This window comes from Phalacrocorax carbo, chromosome 4 (assembly GCF_963921805.1).
Source record: "Phalacrocorax carbo chromosome 4, bPhaCar2.1, whole genome shotgun sequence".
NCBI classification, from domain to species: domain Eukaryota; kingdom Metazoa; phylum Chordata; class Aves; order Suliformes; family Phalacrocoracidae; genus Phalacrocorax; species Phalacrocorax carbo.
This window is the reverse complement of record NC_087516.1, coordinates 64597912-64617180: the sequence shown is the minus strand read 5'-3', so window position 1 is coordinate 64617180 and position 19269 is coordinate 64597912. Positions and strand designations below refer to the sequence as shown.

The 19269-nt window shown below is 36.3% G+C and overlaps 1 protein-coding gene and 1 long non-coding RNA gene across 2 annotated transcripts in view; one reads left to right on the top strand and one right to left on the bottom strand.

Annotated features, from left to right (window-relative positions):
* Positions 1-730: 730 nt before the first annotated feature.
* Positions 731-19269, bottom strand: part of IL15 (interleukin 15) — a 28156-nt gene continuing 9617 nt past the window's right edge. The window contains exons 2-6 of the mRNA XM_009505816.2: positions 5169-5266; positions 3849-3930; positions 3333-3374; positions 2178-2321; positions 731-1582 (exon numbers count right to left, since the gene is read on the bottom strand). Of these exons, the coding sequence (XP_009504111.2) occupies positions 1469-1582; positions 2178-2321; positions 3333-3374; positions 3849-3930; positions 5169-5266 (480 nt within the window). The 3' untranslated portion in view covers positions 731-1468. The remainder of the gene's footprint in view (positions 1583-2177; positions 2322-3332; positions 3375-3848; positions 3931-5168; positions 5267-19269) is intronic.
* Positions 5180-18791, top strand: LOC135313147 (uncharacterized). The gene is made up of 4 exons (XR_010372743.1): positions 5180-5257; positions 6528-6620; positions 15779-15819; positions 18730-18791. It is a non-coding gene; the product is annotated as an uncharacterized LOC135313147 (long non-coding RNA).

The window sequence follows — 19269 nt, the reverse complement described above, 5'->3', positions numbered from 1 at the left end:
GATTGACTGTTAGGAGTAACCCAACAATAAGGGAGTACCAGGCAATGTATTTCTTGCCATAATGAGATTGAGACTTCCTTCCTGGTAAGTGGACAGCTGAATGACTCAGCCATTTATCAAATGAAGATGGAGAAATTGAGGTGCCTGGAGAAAATAATTACTTGTTATGGATACCAGTTGGTATGGCATGGTTACGAATCATGAAGAAAGCAGTTACTTTAGAAAGAGCTGAAAGAAAACTATGCAACATTTCAGAACTAACCAGGGCACAGGTCACTTCGCCGTGAATCTTAGAGATACAGTTAGCATGATTTCCAATAACTGGTCAAAAGTGATTCCTGCCTTCAAAGTTCTGATCCCAAAAGGAGATCGAAGTTACAAACTCTACTACAGAGGAAAGACTTCTACCACATAGAATTATTTTTTCCAAGTATGTAAGAGACTTGCTCATCTCCTTTATTCAGAGAATGAAATTTACACTACTTTTCTTCGGTTGAAATTTAGATTGAAATCTTTGGTAATTGCTAAAGGAACTGTAGTAATTACTATAATGGCTAAGGTAGTGTCTGTGTCAGAGGTAAGAAATGAAACAACAAAGCATTCTCTGTCTTTGGACAGTGGAACCAAGCACCAGCATTACCATCTGTTGAGAACACCGGAGATAATTTTTAATACATTTATGCTGCTATTGTACAAAAGGGGAAAAAAAAGGCAAGGATAAATCTTTGAATAAATATTCTAATTTTTTATTTTGAATTCTTAGGTAAAACAAGAAATTGGGTTTACCTGAAAACCACAGTAGAAATAAATATATTAAGAGATAGCCAATAGACCTTTAAGACAAATAGGCCTCAGCTTGTGTTTTGACACTAGTTCGTTGAAGGAATATTAATGAAGAAAAAAACAGCAAGGAGAACTGTCAGACATGACTAACAACAGAAGTGAGAGGTGAGCTAGGATCTTCTAGGAGCACAGGTGATAAAGGGATAGATTCCAGGTAACAAACATAGCTATAGCCAAATGCTTTAACAGGGCGTGATAATTTTATATGAATAATAACAATAGAAGAGCTTTTCTCTGAAACCCCATTCAGTTAGCCCTGAACCGATGTTATGAGGAGGTTCCCACTGCAGATATTTTGAGATCTTCTTAAAGAATTTTCTTGAAAAGTTGGTAAGTTAGGCAGGATTTCTTTTCCCATAGACTTACCAAAAAATAAAGACACTTTAAGTCCAGAAGAAGCTTTAAACCCTGTTAAATTCCTTTCATGTATATTTCATAAGTAATATAATTTGTATGTATCCAGTTATGAATACATTGTGAATTACAGGGATTTGATTATTTGTTTAAGTGTTATACTCTGTAAGTAGGATTGTAGAGTGATGTTCTTTCCAATTTATTGTTGGTGTTAATCTAATTTCCCTGAGGATGTTCATGGGGAAATCTTAGTTCCCAGCTTGTCTTTTGGTTAGTGTTTGCATTCTCTCTGTATAACCTTTACGAAACTCTGTATAAATTCTGTAAAATTTTTTTCTTCATACTCTTCACATTCTTTGCATTTTGCTGATGTTGTGGAATTCAACTGAAAAAGAAAATACAATAGTAAAGCAGGATACTGATCTGTTTGTTCCATTAGAGAACTAACCCTTGTTTGTCCTGTTTTCGTGAATAATTCCAATGCAGTCAATGGCTACAGAAAGCATTGCTGGAGACTTCCACAGTACTTATGTTCTGTGCAGCTCCTGGCTTGCTTTCTGAGTAGGATCAGCTTTCAAAGACACAGCACTTCAGTGAGAGATACAAGTGGCTGTCCCTTTGAAAATGCAGATACTTTTCTGTATCTGTCTTAGCATACCTGACTTTAGATACTGAAGTTACAAACTGTTATTTATGCATACACATTCAAACACCCTGACGTGTGTATGCATGCACAGTCAAACTATTTTCTTTGATGGGAATTCTGAAAGTGTTTTTCTAAAAACCAGTAAATTCTGCTTTTTCATTATTGTGAATCAGCTTTCACAATGTGAACAGCTTTTTTATTGTTACATGTACAGGTTACTGGATCCCAATTACTTTTATCTGTACCGCCCCACCTTTTATATGAAAAAGAGGTATTTCTGCTACTGAGGAAACTCTTTTGATTTGCCATTTTTTCCACAGACTGTTGGTGTTACCTTATTATTTTCTAAGCTTGCATTTCCATTTTTCCATATGTTCAATACATCCTGTGTTTTACTACAATTTTTGATATGACATTCCTGAAGAATCACTTTCATCTCTAACAAAAAGCATCTCATTACAGGTTCTTGGCATTCTTTCTGAAAAAAAAAAAAAAAAAAGTTGTAATAGTTTTACAGTTAAAAAAAGAATAAGTGAATGTAAGATATAATTTACAACAAAGTGGCTGATTTTTATTTACTGGATATCTCTTCTTACTCTTCAAATACTTCTAAATATCTGCCAATATTGTCTGTGAGAGCTAACACCATAAAGGCCAGACAATATGCTAAGACAAGGTGAAACACAGTGTCTTGGTGAAGAACATTAAAAAAATAATTAATTAGGATAGGGATTTGGAATATAATTAAACATAGTAGAATTAAATTAGTATTATTCTTAGTTGTTCTAGCAGTTTCATTCAGAGATCTGAATTCAGAATAGGTAGGGGAGAAGAGAAAGTAGATATTACCTGCATTTCACAAATTAAAGAACAAGAAGCAGAGGTGCTGATTTCTCCAACAAAGCCAAGAATTAAGTCCCAGGTTATCTGACTTTCATATCAGACTGTCCCAGTTTAAGAAGAACCTTCCTGACATTACCAGGTATTAAATCAGCCATTACAATGGATTAACCTCTCTGGCTCTGTTCAGTTAAGAGAATGTATGTGCAGATGGCAAAAGCAGAGAGATGCACAGGTAGATGCTGACAGTTACCCTTCGTGTTCTACTTCTCCAGTACTTTATTCCATTAAATAGTGCATGGTGTTAAATAATCATCTTTGGAAGTATTTTCTTTGCCACTTTTTTTTCCTCCAAGTTACAAATGAATGCCCACATTGTTTTAGCAATGTTTGCTTTGCTAAGATAATTTTGGATCATCCCTTTTAATTGAGGAATTTTAATAGCAGTGATTCAATAAAAATACTTAATACCTGCTTAGATAATTTATCATAAGTACTTGAACTAACAGAACTGTTCCTTCCAAAGCAAGTTATTTGATTTCTGAAACTTTTCTCCAATTAGACCAAGGCTGCCTTAGGATAAAGTTGCAAGTAAAGACATGAAGCTACCATATTAGACCAGTTATGGTCAAATTTTAAGTTTACTTACATCCTCATCTGTGTTTGCAGTATATAAACTGACATCAATGTCCTGAAAGAAAACAAGAGTTAGAATTATGAACATGAACTAATAGATTTAGAGATAATACAGCTACCTCTGCAAGACATGGATTCGAAGTTTGAAGGCCAAGTCCATCCAGGTACTGGGAGCCAGCAAGTCACCTAGTAACCTGCAGGATGGGCTTCACTGTGAGGAGGACTCATCAGAATCGAGTCCCACAATACTTTCTCCAAAGGAGCTAACTCCCAAGCCCACTGCCCCTTTTCTTAGAAAATGTGAGAAAGAAAATAAGATTTAATTCTAGAGTTCACAATATTTGGTCAACTCCAGTTCCCTTTAACCTTCTATTCCTTTGCTTCCACCAATGAAGTAACATTATACAAATACCATCCCTTTTCCTGCTCCATGTTACTGGCCCTTCTTAGCTGAGTACAGTGCTAAATATTTGATTAATTATGTCTGCTCCTATGATTATATGAAATGCTGACTTTTTAATGAACTTACTTTGGACGTCTGGATCAGCTCCAAATCTTTCAGAACTTCCGTCCACTTGCAATGACCTGCTGCTGTCTTTGGTACGTAAGCACTAGAACAGAAGAAAATCAGTGACCATTAGGCAGAACAGTAGGTATACACAATGTTTATGCCAAAAAGAGTCAGAGGTTATTAAGATACTACAGATACGTTGTTTACATGTATATACATATATGGTAAATATGTGAGGCAAATATATTTGATAAATCATAAAATTGTATAGATACATTAAAACTGTATCTCAGAGTCTCACATTGTATAAACAGTCAATGTGTTTTTTAAGAAGGCCAGTTTTATAGAACACAATGCAAGACAAAGGTTCAACTACTTAATGTAAAATACCTACAATTTTTTCAAAGTGTACAAAAAAATCACAAATTTCAAAGTCTCTTATACTGAAAATTCCCCCACATGGAATTTCTGCCTTAATCCCTGTACAAATATTTGCCATTTTAGATGTACTTTTTTTGTGTGCAGGAAAGCTTCCTTCTGCTATGCATAAGATTTTGCTAAAAGTGAACCACTAAAGGGTGGAAGGAAAATTTCCTTCCCCTTGGAAGATTTTTGGAATGTAAATTGCAGTTTTAATATGTCCCCACTTGAATCCTTAATTTGGATGCCTTTCAGTAATGCTGTACTATAAATAATATACATCAATGTAGGGAAAGACAGACCAGTTGTTTTGGGAAGTTGGTTTAAAACAAGCAGTTTTTAAACATGTAAGACTTAACCAAAGGCTAAAAAATTACAGGATTTTTGGGCAAGGAAAAAAAGGGGGGGTTTATAACAAGAATCAGAGGACACTTACCGTGTTTTTGCCAGAGGGAGAGAGAGAGAAGAAATATCAGACCTTAACAAAGAGATTTGACTGAAGGGGTGCAAGTGGCACATATAGGCCCTAGAAGCCAGGCCAGTTTTCTAAGACAGAAAACTGGAGTGAGAATGGAAGGAGGTGTCTTATATACATGATTCAGCATACGTATTTAGAAATGTTCATGTGGTCGTTTTTTCATTGCAAAAACATATGGCAATTGATGGAGGTCTTTAAATGCAACAATTCCAACTTGAGGGTTATCACAGAAATTAGGGCCAAGATGCAGTCTTGACCAGACTGAGCCTAGTCAAAGACAGAATAAAGTAAGAGACTGTGGCCTGTGAAACAATGGGGGATTGCATATCATGGCAGGAGAGATTCCACTCCCTAAACTCACTGGAGGCAAGTTAACAGCTGTAATATTAAAAGTAAGTAATTTGTATTTACTATCTAATTAACACTGATTTTGTAGTTACCATAGGAAGAAGATGATTAGTCCCATCTCATTCTTTAAAAGGCTGTTCAGAAGAAGATACAGCTGATATTGCAGACAAATACTTTTCAGGTGTGTTTTCTGAAAGACACAATCGAGATGATACCTTGTCACAATCTGATTTCACAGAATTTTGCTTTAGTACTGACTTACGTAACCAATATGATATGACATCCAATCAAGACAAAACTACCTGTTGAGTGTAGGTGAAAGACCAACTGGTTTGTACCTTACAGAAATATATAATCACTTTACAAAACAGTTGGTGGAAAATCAGGTGCTGAAGATACACTTATTTATCTGTCCATACTGCAGACTGCAATTTAATGCAGGGACAATATTAAAGAACTTCTGTTTTGTTTTCCATCCTGGAGATCTTTCCTCTGGCTACCTTTTGCCACCCAAATTCTAGGAATTACCCACAACTGTAACATTACCTACAGTATTGTGGTTGCAAATATATGAAACTCTGCATTGAATACATCAAATGCTATAGTTTTGTGTATAGAACCTAAATATAATATATAGATATAGTATATGTTTATACTTTTTTACATAGTCTATGTACATCTAATAGTGGGAAGTGATGCGTTTGAGAATTTTGTCAGTGGAGTCTAGCAATTGGAAATAAGGAAGAATTGAGAGCTGTGCATTGACCATCAGCAACCGTTTCACTGTGCACAGCCTGGGAACCTTTGTTCCAAAGTCTGGAACATTTAAGCTGATACACTTCCTTCACAGAGCTAGGTTAATTATCTGCAACTGTGGTTTTGATCAAGGGTTTATTTCTCATATGTGCAACACTTTCATATTAACTGACTCAAATGCTGTTTCTTTAGCAGTATTTTATTTATGCATTAACTTGCAAGTGAATATTTAAATAGGGGCCAAAGAACATCATAAAACAAGAGCTAGCACGGTGCAGAGGTAAAACTATGAAAATCAATCCATGCATTGTCAGGTTTGCAGCTAACTTGCTGAAAGCCATGTAACTTTTATTAAAGCACCTACTGGCAAAATCAGGAGAGTAATACTTACATGCGTCACAGGGGACTTCTGAAGAGTATTTATAACGAATATTTTTTGCTCTTTTAAATAGAAAATGTTTTAAATGCATTGCAATTGTTTTGTTTCCAAAACCCAAAGATATAGCCTAAATAGTAGAGTAACCTAATCACTACATAAATTTCATATCTAATAATGGAAAGCAGTGCCAGACCCTTTTATCACCTGTTTGTGTCCAAAACCCGTTAAATAAGTACTATGTAAATGAATGATAAATAGGTAATCTAAATTAAAATAAGGCCAGAGCAAGTAATATCTATCTTCTGAACTATTTCAGTGTGGAACGTGCCATGCTATTGTTACCCAAAGCGTGTATAAAAACAAGGATGAACCTATTCCTGTTTCCACAACAAATGGAAATCAAAACCATGTGAGTATTAAAACAAAAATATTAAGTATATATAAATAAATATTTTCCAAACATACAAGAATGTAATGGGAAAGAAATATTAACTGCTTGGCTATGATCAAAAGAGCTAAGTAATTTTGTTATGTGACAGAAAGGCTGTAACCTTTCCACATTTAATAGTTTGGTCTGAAATTTGTCATGGTGATGGTTTTGGGTTTTTTAGAATCTGCATACTAACTGTTTTGATTTGACTTGCCAATCCTTAAAAAATACCCTTTTTTGGTTTTTGGCCATTTTTTAAATTTAATTGAATTTCAAAAGTAGCCTGACAGGGAAACTCAAAGTACATTTAAAGAAATTTAAAATCTGATTTGTTGGATGCAGCTGAACAAAACAGGTTTTAATCCTGTGTTTAAATTTTTTAAAACCTGTTTTAACAAAATTACTGAAAATTTATTAGAATCATTTTACAGTAGGTAAATATTTTGATAATTTTACAAGCCGGTTTTTATCAAATGAGATGAGGTGGCTACAAACGAAAATATTAAAGGCTTATGTTGGGTCATCAGCACTTACCAGCTTTGTGTTTCATAATTAGTATTATGGGGCCTTAAAAAGCTGATTTTTAGAAGGAGTTCTAGTCCAAAACCATTGTCAAATCTATGCTGTAGTACAAAGTGTTCAAGGTGAGGAAAATAATACATTACAGTACCTTATGAATAATGGGCTGGGGTTTTCATGAGTTTGTCATTTGTTTCCTTTTTTTAATAATTGTTCACTGTGATGACAATGGAACACTGTGTTCTTAGTGATTAATGAATTGTCTTCATCTTTGGTTTTCTTAAATATAATAGGTAACTATTTTACTATAATGAAACAATCATTGCTAATTTAAAATAAAAGCTTAAGGTTTAGAAGTAATAGAGAGCTTGTACTGATTGTAAAATATATAAAATATGTACTACATGCATGCTTTAAAATGTATTCCATTTGTTTATAGAGAAAGAGATTCTTAACGTCCAGTAGATCACCTAACACGTTCCTTTCACCAGTTCAGGGCCATTTTCTACTTGAATTTTTTAATTATAGCATCCAAACTATTATTCAACAAGACAAGGAATGTTAGCTCACTCACATGCTTTGGCAAACTATTCTCCTGCCTTGAACACACATTGTAATTTAAAAATTTCCTTTGGCTAGTGTCAGTTTTTCATTTCTTACTCTGTTTAATCATTAACCAATTCCTCTCTGTCTTCATTATGTCTCTGACACTTACTCTTGTTTTATGGGAGATTGAACTTTGGACAAGGGAGCAGATCATATTTAAATACATATAGATTTTTTTCTGTAGTTTGTGTCCAGATAACTTACAATTCTAGGTTAAGGATTAAAGCCTTTGTAAGTGAATATATGTTATTCAAAAATGCAGTTGAGTGTTATGATATATGCGATAATCTGTTTGGAAAAGGAATGCTGTTTTTTTACAATGAAGTTAAAATTAAGCACTTCGAGAGTGGTTACCACTGAGCAAAAACCAAGCCACAGTAGTACTGTTTTCTCTTTAAAGAAACAAAAGTATAATCAAATGACAAAACTTTTCTTTAACAAGGCAGAAACAGTTGCTGATTTTCCTGGTTTGGCTGTCACAAAAACTGTAATCTAAGTCAAAAGAAAATATTCATAGCTCTTTACAGTATTTAAGTTACATGTGAAGAAAAGTACTGAAAGCTGAAATTACATGTATCTGCCTATATACCATATATCTAAATTTCTTTATTAAGATTTGCTTATAAATTTCTCAGTGAATCCTTGAGATGTGGTATTTATAACTAGGAAATTTTAGTTCCTGTGCAAGTTGGTTTTATTCGCAAAGGTCCACTTTTTTTTTTTTTTTTTTTGCTTATTTTGAACGGTATTTTTATTCTTAGAGAATTTAGATCCTGAACCCACCAGTCCTTGACCGCTTCTTGTTTATGTGTGCATACACTGTCAATGCTGTGCTTCAGTCTAAAACAGCTCTTTCCTTCGTTGGGATCCCTCTTGGATAATTACGTAGACCTCAGTCTTCTCTCAGCCTGCATTTTGCTAGACCATTTTACTAGGTCTGGTCAGGATGGAGTTAATTTTCTTTATAGTAGCTGGTATGATGCTATGTTTTAGATTTGTGACCAAATCAGTGTTGATAATTCACCAATGTTTTAGCTATTGCTGAACAAAACTTGCAAGGCCTTCTCTTTTCCTCATTCTGCTGCCCCCTACCACCCCCAGCGAGTAGGCTGGGGGTGCACAAGAGGTTGAGAGATGACATGGCTGGGACAGCTGACCCAAACTGAGCAAAGAGATACATCATACTATATAGCATCATACTCAGCATTACTTATTAAACTGTCTTTGTCTTAATCCCTGATTTTTTTCTCATTTTTACCCTTCCAGTTCTCCCTCCTGTCTGGCTGGGGTGGGGAGTGAGCATGTAACTGGGTGGCTTAGCTGCCAGCCAGGGCAAACCCACTACAATCATACGCTGCAATCTCTTGCAGACATTTGCCTGAGTTTCCATGATCCTCCTAGCAGTCCTTATCTGCTTCATTTTTCTTGAAAACAAGTGACTAGAATTATACAACATACTGAGATCTCACAAAGGATTTAGAAACTGGTGCTAATATTTTCACCTTCCATGGGGATCAGGGAAATGGCTAGTGCCAGTGTTTTCTTCGTGACTGTATCACACTGATGGCTCATCCTTCAATAATATGTTTCCCTGCCAGAACTTTAAGTCTATTTCTTTCAGAATCCTGAAATGTCTGAAAAGTCTCTTACTATTTGCAAAAAACCTTCCCCCCCCCCAAAAAAAACCACAACCAAACAACAAAAAAACCCACAAAAACAAGGAAGTCTAACCTGCTTAATCTTCAGTTGCTCTCAATTTATCCCTAACTTCTTGTCCTCTAGCACACAGCTTTTCTCTTGATCAGTCCTTTCTCCTTTTGCCTCTGGGCTTTCTGGCTAGTTGCAACAGTGCTGAAAAACATCACTAGTCCTTCCATTCCTTACTCCTGTAAGCAAATCATCCTCCTCAGACTGTTCTCTCTTGTGACACCTTGTATTCCATTTTTGTTCATCTTTGGCTTCTTGGTTTCCCTCTCTATTTTGTGTGTATGATGTGTTTTGCTCTTCCCATATTTGTTGCCACATAATGTTTTGTTTCTGCCCATTTCTCATCTTCATTCTCCAGTGCAATATACCTGCTCTTGCACATTATTTATCCTGTTTTAGTCAGTCTCTACTTCTGCCTTGTTCTACAGATGTGTCCCCTCAACTCTTTCTCTTTTACTTCTTGTGCAACAAAGGGCTGTAGACTCTTCTTTTCTCTGCTACTATTGCAAATTTCCCTCTGAAATTGTGCCATCACCTCCAGCTGTCTCTGGTCCTTGGACATTTTATTGAGCAACATCTCAGGCATAGTGTTTTTTTCAGATCCATATTCAAGTACTGTCTGCATCGTGCAGTGCTGAGTTCTACACCCATTCATTTGTATTGTTTCTGCAATTCTTCTCCTTCAGTGTCTCTTTTGCCACAATAATTATAGCCTCCTTTAGAGAACTCTGCCTCTTCACCCAACAAAATCTCATCCTATGGTTCTTGTTCTGCTGTTCTGTTTGTTGGCTCCACTAATTAATCTGTCTTCTTGTGCTAGGGCAATCCCTTTCAAGGGGGCAAATCATCAAGTAGCTGCACAACTAGACTGCTGCATCTATTTAAGGTTGTGTATTGTGCATAATATTTGAGCTCCTTCTTTATGCTCAGAAGCATAGAGAGCATTTTAAATGTCAGAATCTATAAGATTGGGAAGAAAATCAGATAGTTTTCCCATTTGTATCCTAGTCTTGTTAAAAGAAGCTTTTTTTTTTCTTGTTTTTAAAAGATAATTTTTCAGGTCAGAAGCGATGGACAGGTAAGATTTCATAAACTAATGGAAGTGCCTAAAAAAGGAATGGAGCCCACAAAGAAAGCAATACTTCTGAACTAGATAGATGTTTCAGTATTGAGCCCTTAAATAAGTAATTTTGAAATCAAATTTTCATGGATCATGAGTAAGTTTTAGAGGAAAGACGTGTTCTTAGCACCTTGATATGAAGTAAAAGCTGGAAAACACCACAAGTCAAGGGAGAAGATTCATTGAAGGATCTCTCAGCTCTTTCATTCCTAAGTTGCTCTAGACAGTTTAAAGGGAACAACCAAAGGGAAACAAACAAACAAACAAAACCCTGAATATGAATTAGAGTCAGAATGTATTTATTCTGATGGGATAGAATTCAGAGATAAAATCAGAGAACCACATTAACGTACTCTGAGACGATGAGAAACCCTGTAACAGATGCTACCTCTAGGTGCAGCTCGCTAAACACACCTTGAGAGAAAGTTCATTTGTGTTCCAGTATCAACAGAAAGTAATTTCTTTCTATGGTGTGATCCAGTACCAAGACCTTAAATTCTTTCCCAATTTCTACGTAGGCTATTCCCATCTATTGAAGGAACATATTTTACAACCCTGGTAAGTTCTGTTCTGAACACCATTTGATGCAGCAACCCTTAAAAAGTTGCTTCTTTGCTATCATGGTGCCTGAATCCATTATGATTCCACAGCCATTTTAGTTCTTCTTCTCCCTTCCTACCCATCTTTGCATAGAAGCCTAGGAAATCAGCCCTCAAGCTCTGCTAGGTGTTACCAGGAGCTCTCCTCCTCAAGGTCTGAAGGCAAAGAGCGAGCTTTCCATGTTTCTGTCTAGTTTGTACTTACTGATCCAGAAAGGAAGTCAGTGGAATTACTCAGTGTTTAACTGAATCACATGCTTGAATGCTTGTCTGAATGAGAGCCACAACATGACTTAGGTTGTTATAACTTCAAGCTTTTATTCCACAAAGATAAAGTTCTTCCTCAGAAGTTTTGTATTTAGTTAGTTAGGCCTGTTAAAGCGTTTTTGCAGCTGCCATTTTGAAATTGGGCATTCTTTAAATATTATTCCTATCTGGTTACTTCCCTTTCACCACAACCACCCCCAGCTTCTCCCCCTGCCCAGGAACCACAGCTTTCCTTGTTTTTATTGTATAGTGGCAACTCTCCTGTGGAGTACTGTTCTACCTAGCTTATTCTGCTTGTATGTGAGTCGTGTTGACCTTCAAAAGAGTTTTCTCAGTACTCAGTATAGCAGAAAACTCTTTCAGTTTAATCACTTATGCATTTATGTGTTCTTGGTTTGCTTAAATACTTGTTGATATGCTTTTGACAGTCACACAGTAGGACTTCCTTCTTCTATATGGTCCTGCTAACTGGCATTTATGCCAAAAAGTAAAGTTTGCAATGCCTGTTTGAAAATTCTGGCAAAAGGTCACAAAGTCATTGTTATTCCACTCAATACCTTAAACATCACAATTTGAAATGTAAGAAGTTAAATATTTCCTTTGACCTTTTTTTGCAAAACATGCTTGAGTCCTGCGGCTCGTATCATTGCCTCATGAAGATGTGTCCTATACTTGGCTATAGGCCTGAGAGGAGGTTTGTCCTTGGTGCAAAGAATGATTTTATACCTTTCCAAAGAACCTTACAGTCACAGTAGCAGTGCAGTATTTAGGGATAAATGTTACTAGTTGAATATAAGTATGAATATTATAAATTAAAAACGTCCCTTTTAGTCCATCTGCTTTCACTAACTTGTCAGTCACAGACTCAGAACAATGCATTCTCCATGACCACAGGCCTCTTCCATTAATAGCTCTGCTTGAAATAGGGGTGCAATGTCCCTGTTTACATGACTGAGAGACCAGGACATCAAACACATTGCTTACTCCATAGGTTAGACTTACCCCTTGCCTGCCAATTCAGGATCTCTCTTAAGTGTTTTTTCCCAGCTGGCAAAATCCAGCCAGAAAAGAAAGCTAATACATGCTTCTTTCTTTTCACATCCTTCCATGTAATGTCAGTCTTTTCAAGTAATCAATCAGCTATTAAATTATGAAACATCAACTTAATGTTTTCCTGATGCAAGCATATATGACACTAATGCTAGGTATACTTGACAAACACTGTGATTGATAAGCAGAGAAGACCCAAGTTTTGGTAGTGGCAAAATTAATGAGTTAAGGGTGTACTCAGTAAAGTAAAAAGGAAGTACACAGCAAAAAACTCATTTGTAGGGCACAGATGGTTAGCTTTGATCATTTATCCCAAATGACCCCCCCCTCAGGATGCAATATGCAATAATTAGTGAAGAGGCCTTTCAGAGTATACTCGCCTGGATTAGTAAGCAGTTGAATCACAGGAGATCAAAAATGTAAAGGACATTAATAAAACACATAAAAAAAGAGCCAGAACTAGTCAGCAGTGAGGTTTGTTTAGCAAAATGTGTCCTGATCTATATATGCCATTAGGCACTCCCTGTAAATATTATTTGTGATATTTTTATGCCAAGCAACAAATATCCAACAGGGAACAAAAATACAATTAGGGGTAAAATAATATCCTGCATTTAGGGGCAGGATGTTAACCTCTAAAACAGTGTCAAACACAGAAGAAACTTATACAGCAGAAAATATAAAGGATGTAATACAGATGCATAGAAGTTGGAAATCCTGAGACCATAAAATAGTTGTCACAAGAGCAACTGCTGGACAAAAAATATCTCAGTCTTAGCAAAATACTCAGCTCAGAGATGTGAATAATATATGCTAACAGAGGTCTGTAACACAGCCATAATACACAGAAGACTAAAAATAGCAAACGCAGTTCTCAAAATAGTAAAGTAAGGCAGTATTTTCAGAGCTTTTTTAAAAAAGGAAAATTACAATCTATGACCCTCTCTTACAGCAGTACTTTTACTGGAATTTGCTGGACCCTGAAGTAAACAGACAGGATATAGTTTGAAGTACTCTACTTTTTCTTGTGCTTTTATTCCTCTTTAAAGAGCAGAATGAAATCCTAATGTGTGTCAATTGCCATAGCTTTACTGAAACCAATGAAGTTATTTCCATTTCCAGAGTTGTTGAGGATTTGACCAAAATGTTAACCTGGGAGAAACAGATTATTGAACAACCGAGGAAAGCAGCACACAAACTTCCAAAAGAAATATTGTAAACAGATCAATAGGCAGGAAAAATTCAAAGAAAGAAGAACAAAATATCTCTTCTATAGATTTGTTTAATATTTCTGCAGAGGAAAGGCAAACAAATTTGGAAAGGAATTTTTTTCCGCTTTATATTACTCTAAATCACTTATAAATAACAATGCAGTAAGACTCACAGCAACTGACCAATCATCCATCGTTTCTTGCCTAAAGGATATAGGAAAATTTATTATTGGAAAAGCTCTGCTGTGTGCTACGGAAGCCTCCCCCGTCATGTAAATTTTAAATGTATTTTTGTGGAATGTAACAAATTACAAGATTGCACACTGACCACTTTTTCTCTACGTATGCAAGTGGTGAGTGCAATACAGTAGTTATCGTTATTTGAGGTTTCTTCAATTTGTACGGGTGATGGTTTTCCTTCATTTCTTGGCAGCCAAACCCAGAACATATAGAGGAGTGGAAGAGGTTGTGTGTGTGTGCAAACTAATGAGAACTGAAGTAATGCTAAATTATATTAAGCCGGTTTTTGTATCGTAGCTCTTAAAAAAGCATAAATGGTGGTCATAGTTGTCAACAATGCAGCACAGCACTCACCCAGAAAACTTAAAATTTTCTTTCAGACAGGGTAGGATGAGTCCACTAGCAAGTACATTCATTTAGACAAAATGTTTTTTAAAAGATTGGAAAAAGTACTTCACAGGGATAAAAGCATTTGTATATAAAATAATTGGCAATACCACAAAGCACAAATAAATCCCTAGATGCCTTTACATTATAAAGCTGTATGGAACAATATTATTGAACTCTTGGATAACATTACAGGTCTGCACTCTGGGATTGCTTACTTCATTGATTTAACATACAAGATGTTAAGCCAAAAGCAACTCACTTTGTTGACAGTAATTAAGTGACAGTAAATGTTTCTGATATGCTTATACAAGAGGCAAGATAAACTGTAAGAGGTGAAATACACATTATAAGTTTAACCCATAACCATATTGAAAAAAGTCAGTTAATTCTCTTAAATTAATAAATATGTGTGTATATATATATTTTTTTTACAGAATTATGATTAGTCAGCTAAGTAAAAGAAACATTTTGGGAGATAATGCAGCCTGCCAGAAAAATTAATACTTCTTACAAATAGGAAAGTACACATCTTCAGATCAGCATCAATCAATCAAAAAAACCCCACCTTAGTCTCGCTTTCAAAACAGTCGGCTTTCAGCAGCTCCCACTGAAATAAATGCCTGATTCAACTGTAGGGAACTGGTCTAGTAAATGTGCCACATCCACCTTGTGGGAAGGCGTAGGAGGAGGATAAGCTAAAGGAAATATTTCCCCATAGTCTTTTTTGCAAGCAAGATTTTTCCTCGCTTTTGAATGGTAAGGCTAGAAATTAGTTCTATGTCGTTCTAAGCAAGGGCTGATACAGTGTTTGATCTGCCTCACAAACATAGTCTTTCTTAAAAAAAAATACCAAAGATATTAATAGCTGTGTCATACTGTTTGCCTGAACAATACTCGGTTTGCTGAAGGAAACATAACCCTGCTATCTTAATAGGCTTTTCTTTGCTCTCCTGCCAGGAGTGCTTGCTGCTTTCTTGCCACTAAAGGAAGGTATCTCTTTGTCCTGAATGGAAGCACAACATTGCAAACTAATTTCCTTTCCTGCCTTTGTAAGAACAGCTAACAAAATTTGGTTTTGGCAGATATTCACCCAAACGCCATACAAGGTCCACATGGTTAGTAGAGCTAGAATAAAATTTAGAAGTCACCAAAAATACAGCCATTCACATACAGCCTGGCACCTTCTGGTCTTAAAGCCAAAATAGGCGTCATGCATGCAGCACACAGAGGTACGTGGCAGAATGTAACTGAAATGAAAGCAGTAAGGAAAATTCACGTGAATTATGACAGATAAGACCCAGACAGCCACCTAGCATCTGAAACTTCCCTAACAAAATGTTTGAAGACCTAAGACAACTTTATACTGAAGTCTCACAATTGCATTCTCTATGACTCATGCTATTAATAATAAATCTCGGGGCATTTCAGTGTGACCTCAAGAGGCCAAGGAACCAGCTGACTCTGTCCACGTAAGCATTCCTCTTTGTTTTTTTCTTTAAAAACTTATCTGATAGCATTGTGTGCCTATTTCCACATGGGGACAAATTCAGAACAAAGTGAGGTTGTGTTACACCTGTCTCAGGTCAGAATGAACACACCATCACACTCTTGCTACTTTGAAAGATTACAGCAACTCCCAAACCAAAACCAGAGCTGTCATCAATGCAAACACTTTTTCTAAGGATCGAGATAGCGCAGTGGGCTCTTTCACCAATGTTCCTAGTGCCCTCTGCATAAGACATGCAAACTGGATAATCAGCATAGCAGAGAGTATGGCTGCAGTGTGTATGCTGAAGAATTTTACACTTTCATAGAATCATTAAGGTTGGAAAAGACCTCTAGGATCATCAAGTCCAACTGTCAACCCAACACTACCGTGTCTCCTAAACCATGCCCTGTAGTGCCACGTCTACATGTTTTTCCTTCCCTAAAATCAGGAACTTCTAAATTTCTAGCCGAGGTCACTGATTTTTGCTCCAACTCTCTTCTGCAGAAGTTGAACTTCTGAACTACTAAACTAGACTCCTCCTCCTGAGAACACACACAGAAGTTTTCAACACTTCTGCAAGAACAGGTCTGGCACAATTTCAGTCCCAGAAAGCAAAACTTTCTTCTTAATTTTTTCAAAATTTTACACCTCTGATTTTTTCCAAAGCAAATTATCCATTCCTGCCACTCTACAGTACCCCTGCTGTATGCCATCTCAGAAAGACTTTCTTGCAAACTGATTAGGCTAGATTTAATACTATTATTTGTTTTACATGTGGCTATTGAGCCTGCAAGTTTCTCTGTCTACTCCTTTCCCACTGAGGTTTCTACCTTTTGCTTTCAGAGCCTGACTGACATTACTGATCTTTGTCTTAGACCAGCATAGGCAGCCTATAACAGTTTTGCATCAGAGTAGCCCTTCAGCAGTCATCTTGTTAAAAACCTGTTTTATTTTAAAGCTTCTTACAAAGCTTCTGTACACTCAAAGGCCTGCAGAAAATCCTGTTGTAAGAAGTATGTCACACATAATGACTCTTCATTAGCCCCTGCTGCTCTCCAGGTAGCACGTACCTTATGAGTAAGTTGTAATAGGCAGATGAGAAAGGGTTATAGTCCTTACACATTAAAAATTAGGTACATATCCCTGACTGTAAGCAATGTTAAGTTCTAAACTTAAAACATGATGGTAAGTAATTTTAAAATGCAAAATGTTACATTAATGAAGCCTCTTCATAACATAATCTGTTGACAAGTACTGTTTTTACAAGCGTGTTTAACCTAAGGGAACATATCTTCCATTTTTTTGGTCAGCCAAAAATCACAATGTCAGTCCCTTGAGTACATATTATTTTCAGACATAACAATGGGGAAAATACTGGTATTTACCCTTTTCCCATAAATGAGTATTTAATTTCTTTGTGGTTTCAATCTGTTTATTTTTGTCTCAGTTTACCAGGCACCGTAAGAACATTTTCATAATTTGAAATAGCTATTTCAAAACTGAGCAGCCTAGTTGCAAAAGAGAAAACAAACTTTCTTCTCTCTCAGTTGCGAAGTATGAATAAAAAAATGCATGGAAGGGCTATCAATTATTAATTCTAAATACCTGGGACAATGTACCTTACTTTCAAGATTACGTTTGGCACCAAGACAGGCACGTATAGAACTCTTCAGAGCACGTAGCAAATTTGCATCACATAGACCCAAACTTGTGGTCAGGTGAAGGGATGATAAATATCAGTTTATTCTGTTGGTTTCAGTAAGAGGGAAGCATTTATACTTCTTAAATGTCTAGCTCATTTATGATATGTTCAGGTACTGTTAGATAATCCTTAACCAAGATTTCTGAGTACAATGCTCAAGCCGTATATTTTTGAGAATGGAATAACAGAAGAGAGTAAGAAAGCCAGTAAAGCTGCCTGGATTATAGGTATCCAACTGCTGAAGATTGTCTTCTCAAAGCTCAAGATGAATTTGAATACTAGAAAGGAGAGCTACACTTTGTGTTCTGATCAGCTAGAGAGAATGCAAATGCTAACGGCAGGTACCCATAACAGAATTGTCAACAGGGTTTGTGCCCATGGGGAATTCAGAGCCAGTACTTCATAGCCCTTCACTAAGGTTTCCCTACACTATCTCTAGCTCCCAGCTCCTTGCTTCTACCTGGTAAGGGAATTAAAGCAATGAGATTGATTTTAAACTACTGGCTCCTACAGGGAGAGATGATAGCATCAGCCAAGGAATGCATATAAAAGCAGTGTCTGTAGTGATAACCCAACACTTTTATATTCCCAAAACATTTTTGACTAATCAAGGTAGGTGTCCATTCGGTTACAGAATAAATGTGGTAGAAATTACAGTCACACCAGCACATGGAGTAGGTTCAGCCTATGGAGATCACCTTCTAGCTCCTGGTGCTATTTTCTGAAGTTATGGTGCTGAACAAAACTTCTGGAAGGTCCCCTTCACCATCAAGCTGGTATATTAACTGATTTACTTCCTAATAACTTATAGAGACAACATAGATGTTTCAAGAGTCCTCCACTTGAAACTGAGAAGAGAATCATGTAAATACTGCACTTGATATATGTTTTCCTTCAAAAATAGCAAATGCCTCTCCTGATCCAAGGTGCCTTGTCCCACGGTTGAGCTCTGAGGCATCTTTCTATAGAGAATTCGTGATTGAGAACAGTCCTCAATTCTCCTCTTTCTCCCTCTGGTCTTTGTCAGCTCCAGCTTGCACATCACTCTTCCTCCAACACATATTGCATACACTGTGTTTCTGGCTAAACGATAAGCCAATCCACTTCATGGTGGTTAAATTAAGATTAAATCCTGATTCAATCAGTACTGTAAGGGCAGAGATTTGTCATGTCACTCTTGTCAGTCAGGACTACTAGACCCCCAAATGCTGCATCACATCCTGAAAAACTTCACATAGAAAAATTCCAGCCTTTATAAAAGGGTAAGATTATTCATGAGATAAAGGTGTCTATGACAATGTCTCCCCAAATCAGGCCAAGTTTAATATCTTCACTGTATTTTCTTCACGTTTTACCATACTTAAATACAGGTGTGTTCTGTCATAAGCTTTTGTTTCAACTTTTACAGAAAATGAATGCTAGACTGACACACTAAATTCTTTTATTTAATCTCAGAGAAAAACTACACAGAGTCTTCATAAAGATATGTGTCTCTTACTCTGAAATAGACACTTTCCATATGATATTGTTAACTCTTGTATATTCAAATTCTATTTTTAGAAAGGGTAAATGCAATAACTTTTTAACTATGTAATTTAGCACAAATAGAGCCATGCATTTTGGTTCACGCACCAATGAAAGTAGAATAACTTAATGGATCCCATTGATAATCTAAAGCCTTGCAGTTTTTATAGAGCTGTGAGATCTATTTAGATGGTTTCTAGCAAT